Below are 17,195 nucleotides of genomic sequence, written 5' to 3'. Positions count from 1 at the left end.
CTCTCCCGGCACCCCCGGCTGTCTCCCCCCGTCTCTCTCCCGGCACCCCCGGCTGTCTCCCCCCCGTCTCTCTCCCGGCACCCCGAATCTCTCCCGGCCAAAGTCTCCCCCTCTCTCTCCCAGCACCCCGGCTGTCTCACCCCTGTCTCTCTCCCGGCACCTCGGCTGTCTCATCCCTGTCTCTCTCCCGGCACCTCGGCTGTCTACCCCCCTGTCTCTCTCCCGGCACCTCGGCTGCTTCCCCCCTCTCTCTCTCTCTCGGCACCCCGGCTGTCTCTCCCCGTCTCTCTCCCGGCACCCCGGCTGTCTCCCCCCTCTCTCTCTCTCCCCCCTTCCCCTCTCTCTCTCTCGCCCGGCACCCCGGCTGTCTCGCCCCGTCTCTCTCCCGGCATCCCGGCTGTCTCCCCCCGTCTCTCTCCCGGCAGTCTCTCCCCTGTCTCTCTCCCGGCACCACGGCTGTCTCCCCCCTCTCTCTCTCTCCCGGCACCACGGCTGTCTCCCCCCTCTCTCTCTCTTTCTCCCGGCACCCCGGCTGTCTCCTCCTCTCTCTCTCTCTCTCTCCCGGCACCCCGGCTGTCTCCCCCTCTCTCTCTCTCCCGGCACCCCAGCTGTCTCTCCCCTGTTCTCTCTACCGGCACCCCGGCTGTCTCTCCCGTCTCTCTCCCGGCACCCCGGCTGTCTCCCCCCTCGTCTCTCTCCCGGCACCCCGGCTGTCTCCCCCCGTCTCTATCCCGGCACCCCGGCTGTCTCTCCCCTGTCTCTCTCCCGGAACCCCGGCTGTCTCCCCCCGTCTCTCTTCCGGCACCCCGGCTGTCTCCCCCCGTCTCTCTCCCGGTACCCCGGCTGTCTCCCCCCGTCTCTCTCCCGGCACCCCGGCTGTCTCTCCCTGTCTCTCTCCCGGCACCCCGGCTGTCTCTCCCCGTCTCTCTTCCGACACCCCGGCTGTCTCCCCCTGTCTCTCTCCCGACACCCCGGCTGTCTCCCCCCGTCTCTCTCCCGGCACCCCGTCTCTCTCCCGGCACCCCGGCTGTCTCCCCCTCTCTCTCTCGGCACCCCGGCTGTCTCTCCCCTCTCTCTCTCGGCACCCGGCTGTCTCTACCCTCTCTCTCTCCCGGCACCCCGGCTGTCTCTCCCCTCTCTCTCCCGGCACCCGGCTGTCTCTCCCCTGTCTCTCTCCCGGCACCCCGGCTGTCTCTCCCGGCACCCCGGCTGTCTCTCCCGGCACCCCGGCTGTCTCACCCTCTCTCTCCCGGCACCCAGGCTGTCTCACTCTCTCTCTCCCGGCACCCCGGCTGTCTCACTCTCTCTCTCCCGGCACCCCGGCTGTCTCCCCCTCTCTCTCTCCCGGCACCCCGGCTGTCTCTCCCCTGTCTCTCTCCAGGCACCCCGGCTGTCTCTCCCCTGTCTCTCTCCCGGCACCCCGGCTGTCTCTCCCCTGTCTCTCTCCCGGCACCCCGGCTGTCTCACCCTCTCTCTCTCTCTCCCGGCACCCGTCTGTCTCTCTCCCGGAACCCCGGCTGTCTCTCCCCTGCCTCTCTCCCGGCACCCCGGCTCTCTCCCCCTCTCTCTCCCGGCACCCCGGCTGTCTCCCCCTCTCTCTCTCCAGGCACCCCGGCTGTCTCTCCCGTCCTCTCTCCCGGCACCCCGGCTGTCTCTCTCCCGGCACCCCGGCTGTCTCACCCTCTCTCTCTCTCCCGGCACCCGTCTGTCTCTCTCCCGGAACCCCGGCTGTCTCTCCCGGCACCCCGGCTGTCTCCCCCTCTCTCTCCCGGCACCCCGGCTGTCTCCCCCTCTCTCTCGGCACCCCGGCTGTCTCTCCCCTCTCTCTCTCCCGGCACCCCGGCTGTCTCTCCCCTCTCTCTCTCCCGGCACCCCGGCAGTCTCTCCCCTCTCTCTCCTCCCGGCACCCGGCAGTCTCTCCCCTCTCTCTCTCCCGGCACCCCGGCAGTCTCTCCCCTCTCTCTCTCCCGGCACCCCGGCAGTCTCTCCCCTCTCTCTCTCCCGGCACCCCGGCAGTCTCTCCCCTGTCTCTCTCCCGGCACCCCGGCTGTCTCTCCCTCTCTCTCTCCCGGCACCCCGGCTGTCTCTCCCCTCTCTCTCTCCCGGCACCCCGGCTGTCTCTCCCCTCTCTCTCTCCCGGCACCCCGGCTGTCTCTCCCCTCTCTCTCTCCCGGCACCCCGGCTGTCTCTCCCCTGTCTCTCTCCCGGCACCCGGCTGTCTCTCCCCTGCCTCTCTCCCGGCTGTCTCTCCCCTCTCTCCCGGCACCCGGCTGTCTCTCCCCTGCCTCTCTCCCGGCACCCGGCTGTCTCTCCCCTGCCTCTCTCCCGGCACCCGGCTGTCTCTCCCCTGCCTCTCTCCCCGGCTGTCTCTCCCCTCTCTCCCGGCACCCGGCTGTCTCTCCCCTGCCTCTCTCCCGGCACCCGGCTGTCTCTCCCCTGCCTCTCTCCCGGCACCCGGCTGTCTCTCCCCTGCCTCTCTCCCGGCTGTCTCTCCCTCTCTCCCGGCACCCGGCTGTCTCTCCCTGCCTCTCTCCCGGCACCCGGCTGTCTCTCCCCTGCCTCTCTCCCGGCACCCCGGCTGTCTCTCCCCTGCCTCTCTCCCGGCACCCCGGCTGTCTCTCCCCTGCCTCTCTCCCGGCACCCCGGCTGTCTCCCCCTCTCTCCCGGAACCCCGGCTGTCTCTCCCCTGCCCTCTCCCGGCACCCGGCTGTCTCTCCCCTGCCTCTCTCCCGGCACCCCGGCTGTCTCTCCCCTGCCTCTCTCCCGGCACCCCGGCTGTCTCCCCCTCTCTCCCGGAACCCCGGCTGTCTCTCCCCCGGCACCCCGGCTGTCTCTCCCCTGCCCCTCTCCCGGCACCCGGCTGTCTCTCCCCTCTCTCTCTCCCGGCACCCGGCTGTCTCCCCCTCTCTCTCTCTCTCTCCCGGCACCCGGCTGTCTCTCCCCTGGCACCCGGCTGTCTCTCCCCTATCTCTCTCCCGGCACCCCGGCTGTCTCTCCCCTGCCTCTCTCCCCCGGCACCCCGGCTGTCTCTCCCCTGCCTCTCTCCCCCGGCACCCCGGCTGTCTCTCCCCTGCCTCTCTCCCCCGGCACCCCGGCTGTCTCTCCCCTGCCTCTCTCCCCCGGCACCCCGGCTGTCTCTCCCCTGCCTCTCTCCCCCGGCACCCCGGCTGTCTCTCCCCTGCCTCTCTCCCCCGGCACCCCGGCTGTCTCCCCCCCTCTCTCTCCCCCGGCACCCCGGCTGTCTCTCCCCTGCCTCTCTCTCCCGGCACCCCGGCTGTCTCCCCCCGTCTCTATCCCGGCACCCCGGCTGTCTCTCCCCTGTCCTCTCTCCCGGAACCCGGCTGTCTCCCCCCGTCTCTCTTCCGGCACCCCGGCTGTCTCCCCCCGTCTCTCTCCCGGTACCCCGGCTGTCTCCCCCCGTCTCTCTCCCGGCACCCCGGCTGTCTCTCCCCTGTCTCTCTCCCGGCACCCCGGCTGTCTCTCCCCGTCTCTCTTCCGACACCCCGGGCTGTCTCCCCCCGTCTCTCTCCCGACACCCCGGCTGTCTCCCCCCGTCTCTCTCCCGGCACCCCGTCTCTCTCCCGGCACCCCGGCTGTCTCCCCCTCTCTCTCTCGGCACCCCGGCTGTCTCTCCCCTCTCTCTCTCGGCACCCCGGCTGTCTCTACCCTCTCTCTCTCCCGGCACCCCGGCTGTCTCTCCCCTCTCTCTCCGGCACCCGGCTGTCTCTCCCCTGTCTCTCTCCCGGCACCCCGGCTGTCTCTCCCGGCACCCCGGCTGTCTCTCCCGGCACCCCGGCTGTCTCACCCTCTCTCTCCCGGCACCCAGGCTGTCTCACTCTCTCTCTCCCGGCACCCCGGCTGTCTCACTCTCTCTCTCCCGGCACCCCGGCTGTCTCCCCTCTCTCTCTCCCGGCACCCCGGCTGTCTCTCCCCTGTCTCTCTCCAGGCACCCCGGCTGTCTCTCCCCTGTCTCTCTCCCGGCACCCCGGCTGTCTCTCCCCTGTCTCTCTCCCGGCACCCCCGGCTGTCTCACCCTCTCTCTCTCTCTCCCGGCACCCGTCTGTCTCTCTCCCGGAACCCCGGCTGTCTCTCCCTGCCTCTCTCCCGGCACCCCGGCTCTCTCCCCCTCTCTCTCCGGCACCCCGGCTGTCTCCCCCTCTCTCTCTCCAGGCACCCCGGCTGTCTCTCCCGTCTCTCTCCCGGCACCCCGGCTGTCTCTCTCCCGGCACCCCCGGCTGTCTCACCCTCTCTCTCTCTCCCGGCACCCGTCTGTCTCTCTCCCGGAACCCCGGCTGTCTCTCCCGGCACCCCGGCTGTCTCCCCCTCTCTCTCCCGGCACCCCGGCTGTCTCCCCCTCTCTCTCGGCACCCCGGCTGTCTCTCCCCTCTCTCTCTCCCGGCACCCCGGCTGTCTCTCCCCTCTCTCTCTCCCGGCACCCCGGCAGTCTCTCCCCTCTCTCTCTCCCGGCACCCGGCAGTCTCTCCCCTCTCTCTCTCCCGGCACCCCGGCAGTCTCTCCCCTCTCTCTCTCCCGGCACCCCGGCAGTCTCTCCCCTCTCTCTCTCCCGGCACCGCGGCTGTCTCTCCCCTGTCTCTCTCCCGGCACCCCGGCTGTCTCTCCCCTCTCTCTCTCCCGGCACCCCGGCTGTCTCTCCCCTCTCTCTCTCCCGGCACCCCGGCTGTCTCTCCCCTCTCTCTCTCCCGGCACCCCGGCTGTCTCTCCCCTCTCTCTCTCCCGGCACCCCGGCTGTCTCTCCCCTGTCTCTCTCCCGGCACCCGGCTGTCTCTCCCTGCCTCTCTCCCGGCTGTCTCTCCCTCTCTCCCGGCACCCGGCTGTCTCTCCCCTGCCTCTCTCCCGGCACCCGGCTGTCTCTCCCCTGCCTCTCTCCCGGCACCCGGCTGTCTCTCCCCTGCCTCTCTCCCGGCACCCGGCTGTCTCTCCCCTGCCTCTCTCCCGGCTGTCTCTCCCCTCTCTCCCGGCACCCGGCTGTCTCTCCCCTGCCTCTCTCCCGGCACCCGGCTGTCTCTCCCCTGCCTCTCTCCCGGCACCCCGGCTGTCTCTCCCCTGCCTCTCTCCCGGCACCCCGGCTGTCTCTCCCTGCCTCTCTCCCGGCACCCCGGCTGTCTCCCCTCTCTCCCGGAACCCCGGCTGTCTCTCCCCTGCCCCTCTCCCGGCACCCGGCTGTCTCTCCCCTGCCTCTCTCCCGGCACCCCGGCTGTCTCTCCCCTGCCTCTCTCCCGGCACCCCGGCTGTCTCCCCCTCTCTCCCGGAACCCCGGCTGTCTCTCCCCCGGCACCCCGGCTGTCTCTCCCTGCCCCTCTCCCGGCACCCGGCTGTCTCTCCCCTCTCTCTCTCCCGGCACCCCGGCTGTCTCCCCCTCTCTCTCTCTCTCTCCCGGCACCCGGCTGTCTCTCCCCTGGCACCCGGCTGTCTCTCCCCTATCTCTCTCCCGGCACCCCGGCTGTCTCTCCCCTGCCTCTCTCCCCCGGCACCCCGGCTGTCTCTCCCCTGCCTCTCTCCCCCGGCACCCCGGCTGTCTCTCCCTGCCTCTCTCCCCCGGCACCCCGGCTGTCTCTCCCCTGCCTCTCTCCCCCGGCACCCCGGCTGTCTCTCCCCTGCCTCTCTCCCCCGGCACCCCGGCTGTCTCTCCCCTGCCTCTCTCCCCCGGCACCCCGGCTGTCTCCCCCCCTCTCTCTCCCCCGGCACCCCGGCTGTCTCTCCCCTGCCTCTCTCTCCCGGCACCCCGGCTGTCTCCCCCTGCCTCTCTCCCTGCACCCGGCTGTCTCCCCTGCCTCTCTCCCTGCACCCGGCTGTCTCACCCCAATCACACCCGGCCGTCCCCTCACCGTGTCTCCCGGCCTCTCCCAGTGCAGCAGTACCCGGATGTAGCGGTGTCTCCGGGTCCCGTCCCGTTACCGCTCCGGGCTGTCTCCGCCTCTTCCTCCCAACTGCGACTCAGTCATTCTCCTCCCTCCCCGCCTGCAGGCCGCTGTCACCCGCCGGGGTCCCCGCATCTCCCCACCGATCCCCGGCCAAATCTCCCCCTCACCGACCCCCATCTCCTCCTCCCCTCACCGACCCCCCCATCTCCTCCTCCCCTCACCGACCCCCATCCTCAATGACCCCCCATCTCATCCTCTCCTCACTGACCCCCATCTCCTCCTCTCCTCACTGACCCCCATCTTCCCCTCCTCACTGACCCCCCAGCTTCCCCTCTCCTCACTGACCCCCCATCTCCCCCTCCCCTCACTGACCTCCATCTCCACCTCTTCTCACTGACCCCCCATCTCCCCACTGACCCCCCCCCCCCCCACCTCTCCTCACTGACCCCCCCATCTCCTCCTGTACTCACTGACCCACCATCTCCCCCTCTCCTCACTGACACCCCCCCCCCCCCATCTCCTCCTCTCCTCACTGCCCCCTATCTCATTTAGTTATAGATCACATCACAGCCCATACAATATACTCACACTGCGTCACTGGCTGTCCTATTCCCTACACCAGGGGTCCTCAAACTATGTAGCTCTGGGACCCCATCACTACCATCAGACAATACAAAATAATTATAGGACCCCAGCAAGTTACTACTGAATGGTCCCCACTTTGGGGTCAGACCCACAATTTGAGAACCACTGCCCTACATTAATATAGATACCCATGACACCTTCTAATGACCAGTGCCATCTCTATATCACACTTTTTGGGGGTTCGGGATGATTCCAGTCTTTCATACACATCAGACTGGTTACCTAGTGCAGACTAAATATGTGACATCAGCGCCCCCCACCAGTGTCAGAGTATTACTATATATATATATATATATATATATATATATATATATATATATATATATATTATATCTCACCACTTTCTCTTGGAATTCCCCCACAATGAAATGTAGACAAGGATATTATTATCCCCACAGAGACCAGAGCTACACAGGAGCGTTATCAGTCTTCTCCAGTCATGGAGAACAAAGTATTGAAGCTTAAAGAAGAACCTATTTGTAGTGTGAAGGAATCCCATAACCGGGACAAACCAGATGAGGACGTCGGGGAAGGGGTATATGGCTGCTCTGGTATAATATTTACACGTATGAGGCCGTCAATAAGCCGACGTGGTCTATGTCTAAAGTTACGTTTTTGTACATGTACTATCCTGTGTGTACCCGGTGGTGGTGTGCTACCTCTGGATCTATCCTGGGTGTACCCGGTGGTGGTGTGCTACCCCGGGGCTATCCTGTGTGTACCCTGTGGTGGTGTGCTACCCCTGGAGCTATCCTGTGTGTACCTGGTGGTGGTGTGCTACCCCTGTAGCTATCCTGTGTGTACCCGGTGGTGGTGTGCTACCCCTGGAGCTATCCTGTGTGTAACCTGTGGTGCTGTGCTACCTCTGGATCTATCCTGGGTGTACCCGGTGGTGGTGTGCTACCCCGGGGCTATCCTGTGTGTACCCTGTGGTGGTGTGCTACCCTGGAGCTATCCTGTGTGTACCTGGTGGTGGTGTGCTACCCCTGTAGCTATCCTGTGTGTACCCGGTGGTGGTGTGCTACCCCTGGAGCTATCCTGTGTGTACCCGGTGGTGGTGTGCTACCCCTGGAGCTATCCTGTGTGTACCCTGTGGTGCTGTGCTACCTCTGGATCTATCCTGGGTTTACCCGGTGGTGGTGTGCTACCCCGGGGCTATCCTGGGTGTACCCCGTGGTGGTGTGCTACCCCTGGAGCTATCCTGTGTGTACCCGCTGGTGGTGTGCTACCCCTGGAGCTATCCTGTGTGTACCCGGTGGTGGTGTGCTACCCCTGGGGCTATCCTGTGTGTACCCGGTGGTGGTGTGCTACCTCTGGAGCTATCCTGGGTGTACCCGGTGGTGGTGCGCTACCCCTGGAGCTATCCTGTGTGTACCCGATGGTGGTGTGCTACCTCTGGAGCTATCCTGTGTGTACCCGGTGGTTAAGTGCTACCCCTGTAGCTATCCTGTGTGTACCCTGTGGGGGTGTGCTACCCTGGGGCTATCCTGTTTGTACCTGGTGGTGCTGTGCTACCCCTGCATTTTCCTGGGTGTACCCTGTGGGGGTGTGCTACCTCTGGAGCTATCCTGGGTGTACCCGGTGGTGGTGCGCTACCCCTGAGGCTATCCTGGGTGTACCTGGTTGTAGTGTGCTACTGCTGGGGCTATCCTGGGTGTACCCGGTGGTGGTGGTGTGCTATCCTGGGTGTTCCTGGTGGTGCTGTGCTACCCCTGCGCTTTCCTGGGTGTACCTGGTGGTGTTGTGCTACCTCTGGAGCTATCCTGGGTGTACCCGGTGGTGGTGTGCTGCCCCTCTGCTTTTCTGGATGTACCCAGTGGTGGTGTGCTACCTTTGGATCTATCCTGGGTGTACCCAGTGGTGGTGTGCTACCCCGGGGCTATCCTGGGTGTACCCTGTGGTGGTGTGCTACCCCTTGGGCTATCCTGTGTGTACCCTGTGGTGGTGTGCTACTCCTGGGGCTATCCTGTGTGTACCCTGTGGTGGTGTGCTAGCCCTGGAGCTATCCTGTGTGTACCCGGTGGTGGTGTGCTACCTCTGGAGCTATCCTGTGTGTACCCGGTGGTGGTGTGCTACCTCTGGAGCTATCCTGGGTGTACCCTGTGGTGGTGTGCTACCCCTGGGGCTATCCTGTGTGTACCCTGTGGTGGTGTGCTAGCCCCAGAGCTGTCCTGGATGTAACTGGTGGTTGTGTGCTACCTCTGGAGCTATCCTGTGTGTACCCGATGATGGTGTGCTACCTCTGGAACTATCCTGGGTGTACCTGGTGGTGGTGTGCTACCCCTGCGCTTTCCTGGGTGTACCCTGTGGGGGTGTGCTACCCCTGGGGCTATCCTGGGTGTACCTGGTGGTGGTGTGCTACCTCTGGAGCTGTCCTGGATGTACCTGGTGGTGGTGTGCTACCCCTGGCACTATCCTGGGTGTACCCGGGTGATGGTGTGCTACCCCTGGAGCTATCCTGTGTGTACCCTGTGGTGGTGTGCTACCCCTGGAGCTATCCTGTGTGTACCCAGTGGTGGTGTGCTACCCCTGGAGCTATCCTGTGTGTACCCGATGGTGGTGTGCTACCTCTGGAACTATCCTGGGTGTACCTGGTGGTGGTGTGCTACCCCTGCACTTTACTGGGTGTACCCTGTGGGGGTGTGCTACCCCTGGGGCTATCCTGGGTGTACCTGGTGGTGGTGTGTTACCTCTGGAGCTGTCCCGGATGTACCTGGTGGTGGTGTGCTACCTCTGGAGCTATCCTGTGTGTACCCGATGGTGGTGTGCTACCTCTGGAACTATCCTGGGTGTACCTGGTGGTGGTGTGCTACCCCTGCACTTTACTGGGTGTACCCTGTGGGGGTGTGCTACCCCTGGAACTATCCTGGGTGTACCTGGTGGTGGTGTGCTACCCCGGGGCTATCCTGGGTGTACCCGGTGGTGGTGTGCTACCCCTGGAGCTATCCTGTGTGTACCCGGTGGTGGTGTGCTACCCCTGGAGCTATCCTGTGTGTACCCGGTGGTGGTGTGCTACCTCTGGAACTATCCTGGGTGTACCCTGTGGGGGTGTGCTACCTCTGTGGCTATCCTGGGTGTACCCGTGGTGGTGTGCTACCCCTGGGGCTATCCTGGGTGTACCTGGTGGTGGTGTGCTATCCCTGGGGCTATCCTGGGTGTACCTGGTGGTGGTGTGCTATCCCTGTGCTTTCCTGGGTGTACCTGGTGGTGGTGTGCTACCCCTACGCTTTCCTGGGTGTACCTGGTGGTGGTTTGCTACCTCTGGAGCTATCCTGGGTGTACCTGGTGGTGGTTTGCTACCTCTGGAGCTATCCTGGGTGTACCTGGTGGTGGTGTGCTACCTCTGGAGCTATCCTGGGTGTAACTGGTGGTGGTGTGCTATCCCTGTGCTTTCCTGGGTATACCTGGTGGTGTGCTAGCTCTGGAGCTATACTGGGTGTACTTGGTGATGGTGTGCTATCCTGTGTGTACCCGGTGGTAGTGTGCTACCTCTGGAGCTATCCTGGGTGTACCCGGTGGTTATGTGCTACCCCTGTAGCTATCCTGTGTGTACCCTGTGGGGGTGTGCTACCGCTGGGGCTATCCTGGGTGTACCCGATGGTGGTGGTGTGCTACCCCTGGGGCTATCCTGTTTGTATCTGGTGGTGCTGTGCTACCCCTGCACTTTCCTGGGTGTACCCTGTGGGGGTGTGCTACCTCTGGAGCTATCCTGGGTGTACCCGGTGGTGGTGCGCTACCCCTGAGGCTATCCTGGGTGTACCTGGTTGTAGTGTGCTACCGCTGGGGCTACCCTGGGTGTACCCGGTGGTGGTGGTGGTGTGCTATCCTGGGTGTACCTGGTGGTGCTGTGCTACCCCTGCGCTTTCCTGGGTTTACCCAGTGGTGGTGTGCTACCTCTGGAGCTATCCTGGGTGTACCTGGTGGTGGTGTGCTACCTCTGGAGCTATCCTGGGTGTACCCGGTGGTGGTGTGCTACCTCTGGGGCTATCCTAGGTGTACCCGGTGGTGGTGTGCTACCCCTGCGCTTTCCTGGAAGTACCCAGTGGTGGTGTGCTACCTCTGGAGCTATCCTGGGTGTACCCGGTGGTGGTGTGCTACCCTTGGGGCTATCCTGGGTGTACCCGGTGGTTGTGTGTTACCTCTGGAGCTTTCCTGGGTGCACCCAGTGGTGGTGTGCTACCTCTGGAGCTATCCTGGGTGTACCTGGTGGTGGTGTGCTACCTCTGGAGCTATCCTGGGTGTACCCGGTGGTGGTGTGCTACCCCTGGGGCTATCCTAGGTGTACCCGGTGGTGGTGTGCTACCCCTGCGCTTTCCTGGATGTACCCAGTGGTGGTGTGCTACCTCTGGAGCTATCCTGGGTGTACCCGGTGGTGGTGTGCTACCCTTGGGGCTATCCTGGGTGTACCCGGTGGTTGTGTGTTACCTCTGGAGCTTTCCTGGGTGCACCCAGTGGTGGTGTGCTACCTCTGGAGCTATCCTGGGTGTACCCGGTGGTGGTGTGCTACCTCTTGAGCTATCCTGGGTGTACCCAGTGGTGGTGTGCTACCCCTCGAGCTATCCTGTGTGTACCTGGTGGTTGTGTGCTACCCCTGGAGCTATCCTGTGTGTACCTGGTGGTTGTGTGCTACCTCTGGAGCTATCCTGGGTGTACCTGGTGGTGTGCTACCCCTGGGGCTATACTGGGTGTACCTGGTAGTGGTGTGCCTCAAAAGCTCCACTATTGTTTCGGTCCCAAAGAAATCAGCTACAACAAATCTTAATGACTACCGGTCGATAGCTCTGACATCTGTGATCATGAAAACATTTGAGCGCCTGGTACTGAACCACCTGAAAAGCTGTGACTGGCCACCAGCTAGACCCCCTCCAGTTCGCCTACCGATCTAAGTGATGCGTTGAGGATGCAGTCAACCTGGACCTGCATTACATTCTGCAGCACCTGGATATGCCTGGTACCTATGCAAGGGTCTTGTTTGCCGACTTCAGCTCGGCTTCATCATCAACAATCATCCCCAACATCCTCCACCCCAAACTACTCCGCCTTGGAGTCCCTGAAGCTACTGTACATGTTCTTGGATTGTGGACTTTCTGAATGATAGAAAGCAAGTTGTGAAAGCGGGGGAATTCACCTCCCAAGTGCAGTCCATCAGCACAGGAGCCCCCCCGGGCTGTGTACTCTCACCCCTGTCCTTCTCCCTGTACACCAACGACGGCACCTCAGAGGCGCAATCAGTAAAGATAATCAAATTTGCAGATGACACTACCGTCATTGGCCTTATCAAGGACGGGGATGAATCGGCCTACAGACAAGAAGTGGACCAATTGGCCCAGTGGTGCAGCAGCAACCATCTAGAGCTCATCCCACTCAAAACCTTTGAGATGATAGTGGACTTTAGGAAGAATGCTGCTGTTGTTCCTCCGCTAACAATTGCTGACAGTGTGGTGTCGCTAGTGGACTCCTTCAAGTTCCTAGGAACCACAATCTCCCGGGACCTTAAATGGAGGCCCAACACTGATACTATTGTTGGAAAAGTGCAGCAGAGGCTATTCTTCCTGAGGCAACGGAGGAAGTTCAACATCCCACAGAAGCTTCTGCTCCTCTCCTACTCAGCGATTGTGGAGTCTGTACTGTGCTCCTCAATACTGGTCTGGTACGGCTCCGCCAGGGAGAGAGACAAGTGCAGACTACAAAAGGTGGACAGGACTGCGGAGAATATAATCAGGACGGACCTTCCCTATGTCCAGGACCTGTACCTGTCCAGAGCAAAACAGCGGGCAACGAAGGTAGTTAAGGACCAACTACATCCTCGCCATGGCTTGTTTAACCTGCTGCCATCAGTCAGACGCTACAGGGCCATTCCCACCAGGTCCACCAGAATCCTAAAAAGTTTCTTCCCTCAAGCGGTTCACCTGCTGACACGGGAACTCATGAACACCTCACTGTCTAGTCGCTCCATAACCCTCTGCACATAATCTAACACGGTGTCCCCTCGGAATAACTTTCTGTATGACTGCACATGTTCCCCCACCTGGTTATATTGTTTATACTGTATGCTGTTTACTTGTTACCCACCTGGCTGCTGCACAGCAAACCGAAAACAAATTCCTAGTATACGCAAGTATACCTGGCCAAAGGTAATGCAGGAGTCCGTCTCATGGCGGTGTAAGGTAATGCAGGAGTCCGTCTCATGGCGGTGTAAGGTAATGCAGGAGTCCGTCTCATGGCGGTGTAAGGCAATGCAGGAGTCCGTCTCATGGCGGTGTAAGGTAATGCAGGAGTCCGTCTCATGGCGGTGTAAGGTAATGCAGGAGTCCGTCTCATGGCAGTGTAAGGTAATGCAGGAGTCCGTCTCATGGCGGTGTAAGGTAATGCTGGAGTCCGTCTCATGGCGGTGTAAGGTAATGCTGGAGTCCGTCTCATGGCGGTGTAAGGTAATGCTGGAGTCCGTCTCATGGCGGTGTAAGGTAATGCAGGACTCCGTCTCATGGCGGTGTAAGGTAATGCAGGACTCCGTCTCCTGACGGTGTAAGGTAATGCAGGACTCCGTCTCATGGTGGTGTGTGTCGGCCAGAGGCTTTCTGTATAGTCTGTGGGACCCTTCCTTTCCTCCCTCTGGGCTTGATTCCACTGTGGCTGGTATAAGAAGCAGCTGTGCCTCCACATTCTCACCATCGCCACCACCCAGCCGGGCCATCGGAGCCCCTGCTTCAGGACGCACACACACCCCGGGCTTGACACTTCTACAAAATGGGGACAGCATGTCCCCGTTTTATGATCTGCCATGGGGGAGGGTGGAAAATTACTGCATTACCATCGGGAATCAGCCATCGATAAGAGAAACATTGACCATCGAGAGCAGTTCATTGATATTGTCCATCCCTACCTTATAGTCTCCCATCCTCTGACATATTCCCCACAACTTGTACCACATGCACTGGTAATCCGCAATCCAATCACTCTGCACCTATGCATTGTTACTACTCCATGTACTTACTGCTCCCCCCATAGTCCTGAGTCATGAAGGGTTAACCCCCCCACACACACGCACACACACCTGTTAGTGCCCTGTTTTCCCCCTGCTGCTGCTCTACCTCCCGGCAGTGTGTACAGGCCTCAGCAATCACAGACACAAACATTTCAAAATAGGTCTATTTTATATACATAATGGATTAGCAGGCAGTATGTACATTATACACAGTGATCATAGGACGTCTGTATGGGAAAATGCTAAGGTGCCTGCCCCTAAGGGTGATGCGGGTGTCCTGAACCTGCCCCGCCCACTGCAGGGGACACAGACACAGGTGAATGAACCAGGAACCTGCCCCGCCCACTACAGGGTGACACAGACACAGGTGACATAACCAGGAACCTGCCCCACCCACTACAGGGTGACACAGGTGACATGAACCAGGAACCTGCCCCGCCCACTGCAGTGTGACACAGGTGACATAAACCAGGAACCTGCCCCGCCCACTACAGGGTGACACAGGTGACATGAACCAGGAACCTGCCCCGCCCACTACAGTGTGACATAAACCAGGAACCTGCCCCGCCCACTGCAGGGTGACACAGACAGAGGTGACACACCCTCCTGTATTGTGAAGATTGCCCCGCCTACTTCTGGGTAACCTAGACATTAGGATGACATGATATCTGTAACCTGCCCCTCACACTGCTGGGTGATAGGAGGGTACTATGACAATATGGAACCTGCCCTGCCCCCTGTAGGGTAACAAACAGGGTGGTTTTGACACATGGATATGCTCCTCCCACTGCAGGGTGATTTTGTTGCTATGATACATGGGTTTATAGGGTAAAAGACTATTGTGTGATTAAATTATTTTCTCTCGCTGAGTCTAATTGGGTAGAGAAATTTTGGACCCTTGCATCACCCTGCAATTATAACTGTGGTTTACTGAGGGTTTTCCCGTAACTCACTGGGTGCTGTGGAGTGTATACCTGTCACCCACTGGGTGTCACTGGGTGCTGTGGAGTGTATACCAGTCACCCATTAGGTGTCACTGGGTGCTGTGGCGTGTATTCCCTTCACCCATTGGGTGTCACTGGGTGCTGTGGAGTGTATTCCATTCACCCATTGGGTGTCACTGGGTGCTGTGGAGTGTATTCCCTTCACCCATTGGGTGTCACTGGGTGCTGTGGAGTGTATTCCATTCACCCATTGGGTGTCACTGGGTGCTGTGGAGTGTATTCCATTCACCCATTGGGTGTCACTGGGTGCTGTGGAGTGTATTCCATTCACCCATTGGGTGTCACTGGGTGCTGTGGAGTGTATTCCATTCACCCATTGGGTGTCACTGGGTGCTGTGGAGTGTATTCCCTTCACCCATTGGTTGTCACTGGGTGTTGTGGAGTGTATTCCATTCACCCATTGGGTGTCACTGGGTGCTGTGGAGTGTATTCCCTTCACCCATTGGGTGTCACTGGGTGTTGTGGAGTGTATTCCATTCCCCCACTGGGTGCTGTGGAGTGTATTCCATTCACCCATTGGGTGTCACTGGGTGCTGTGGAGTGTATTCCCGTCACCCATTGGGTGTCACTGGGTGCTGTGGTGTGTATTCCTGTCACCCATTGGGTGTCACTGGGTGCTGTGGAGTGTATTCCCGTAAAGTGTATTCACGTCACCCATTGGGTGTCACTGGGTGTTTCCGTCACCCATTGGGTGTAACTAGGTGCTGTAGAGTGTATTCCCATTACCTATTGGGTGTCACTGGGTGCTGTGGATTGTATTCCCGTCACTCATTGGGTGTCACTGGGTGCTGTGGAGTGTATTCCCATCACCCATTGGGTGTCACTGGGTGCTGTGGAGTGTATTCCCATCACCCATTGGGTGTCACTGGATGCTGTGCAGTGTATTCCTGTCACCCATTGGTTGTCACCCAATGGTGCTGTGGGGTCTATTTTCGTCACCTATCGAATGGAAGAGGCAGACCTCGTGAGGAGATGGCATTATAGCCTCCAGGTTCCAGGGCAAAATATCTGGCGACATTGGCAGCAGCTCTATGCCAGGGACACGTCACAGGCACTTATTGTGCCCACAGTACTAAAGACCATTTATTATGTGTGCAGAAGCTGACTCATTATCAAGTGACATGCGCGGGCACAGTGCACCTCCTGACGTGGGCATTACCGATGCCATAGTGACAGAGGATGCACCAATCAGTCTCAGTGGAGCCATCACAAATGGTTTGCTAAGGCCCAGGCTATGTCCTCACCATTATACTTTACTGTTTGCATTTGTCCCAGAATACTAGCGAGATGTAATATTCCACCATGTCTGGTGTAAGTGACTATCTCACTAATATGCCACCAAGGCAAGTACTCCCCATGTATCAGCCCCACTGTCTCTCATCAAATGTCCCATCAGATCCTCTTGAAGAAAGAAAGGATCCCATTGCCAGCATCTCGTCTTGTGCTCTCTCTTCTTGTAGGGGTGGATGGAGCTGAGTCTGGGTTTCTCTGGGCCTCCTGCTCTCTCTGTGACTTCAGCTGCTGATTGATAACAATCTGCATGTCATCCTGTGAGGATAAGAGCGACAGTTAGTGTTACTCTCCCATCTCGTCCTGTCCATGTGGATTCTACTGCTATACAAGGCAGCGCAGCTCCCCAATCCCCTCATCCACCAAGCCTCCAGCTCCCCAATCCCCTTACCCGCCAAGCCTCCAGCTCCTCATTCTCCTCGACCTACCAAGCCTCAAGCTCCCCAGTCCCCTCATCCTCCAAGCCTCCAGCTCCCCAATCCCCTTACCCGCCAAGCCTCCAGCTCCTCATTCTCCTCGACCTACCAAGCCTCAAGCTCCCCAGTCCCCTCATCCTCCAAGCCTCCAGCTCCCCAATCCCCTTACCCGCCAAGCCTCCAGCTCCTCATCCTCCTTAACCTACCAAGCCTCAAGCTCCCCAGTCCCCTCATCCTCCAAGCCTCCAGCTCCCCAATCCCCTTACCCGCCAAGCCTCCAGCTCCTTATTCTCCTCGACCTACCAAGCCTCAAGCTCCCCAGTCCCCTCATCCACCAAGCCTCCAGCTTCTCAATCCCCTTACCCGCCAAGCCTCTAGCTCCTCATCCTCCTCGACCAACCAAGCCTCAAGCTCCCCAGTCCCCTCATCCTCCAAGCCTCCAGCTCCCCAATCCCTCACGCACCAAGCCTCCAGCTCCTCATCCTCCTTAACCTACCAAGCCTCAAGCTCCCCAGTCCCCTCATCCTCCAAGCCTCCAGCTCCTCATCCTCCTCCAAGCCTCCTGCTCCTCATCCTCCTCAACCTGCCAAGCCTCCAGCTCCTCAACCTGCCAAGCCTCCAGCTCCCCAATCCCTCACCCGCCAAGCCTCCAGCTCCCTAATCCCTCACGCACCAAGCCTCCAGCTCCTCATCCTCCTTAACCTGCCAAGTCTCCAGCTCCCCAATCCCTCACCCCCAAGCCTCCAGCTCTCCAGTCCTCCCACCTGCCACATCTCCAGCTCACTAAGCCTATTACGTGCTAAACCTCCAGCTTCCCAATCCCCTCGCCCACAAAGCCTCCAGCTCATCAACCTGCCAAGCTTACAGCTCCCCAATCCCTCACCCCCCAAGCCTCCAGCTCATCCTCTTACTCAACTCCCCAAGCCTCCAGCTCCCCAGTCCCCTCATCTTCCAAGCCTCCAGCTCTCCAGTC

The 17,195-nt window shown here is 60.7% G+C and overlaps 1 protein-coding gene across 1 annotated transcript in view; it reads right to left on the bottom strand.

The window, feature by feature from the left end:
* Window positions 1-14,059: 14,059 nt before the first annotated feature.
* BICDL2 (BICD family like cargo adaptor 2) overlaps window positions 14,060-17,195 on the bottom strand; it is a 134,698-nt gene continuing 131,562 nt past the window's right edge. Inside the window, exon 10 of the mRNA XM_083155133.1 lies at window positions 14,060-16,064. Within this exon, the coding sequence (XP_083011259.1) occupies window positions 15,909-16,064 (156 nt within the window). The 3' untranslated portion in view covers window positions 14,060-15,908. The remainder of the gene's footprint in view (window positions 16,065-17,195) is intronic.

Source organism: Crinia signifera, chromosome 7 (assembly GCF_055691185.1).
Source record: "Crinia signifera chromosome 7, ASM5569118v1, whole genome shotgun sequence".
Classification (NCBI taxonomy): Eukaryota; Metazoa; Chordata; class Amphibia; order Anura; family Myobatrachidae; genus Crinia; species Crinia signifera.
This window is presented reverse-complemented; position numbering and strand designations above follow the sequence as displayed.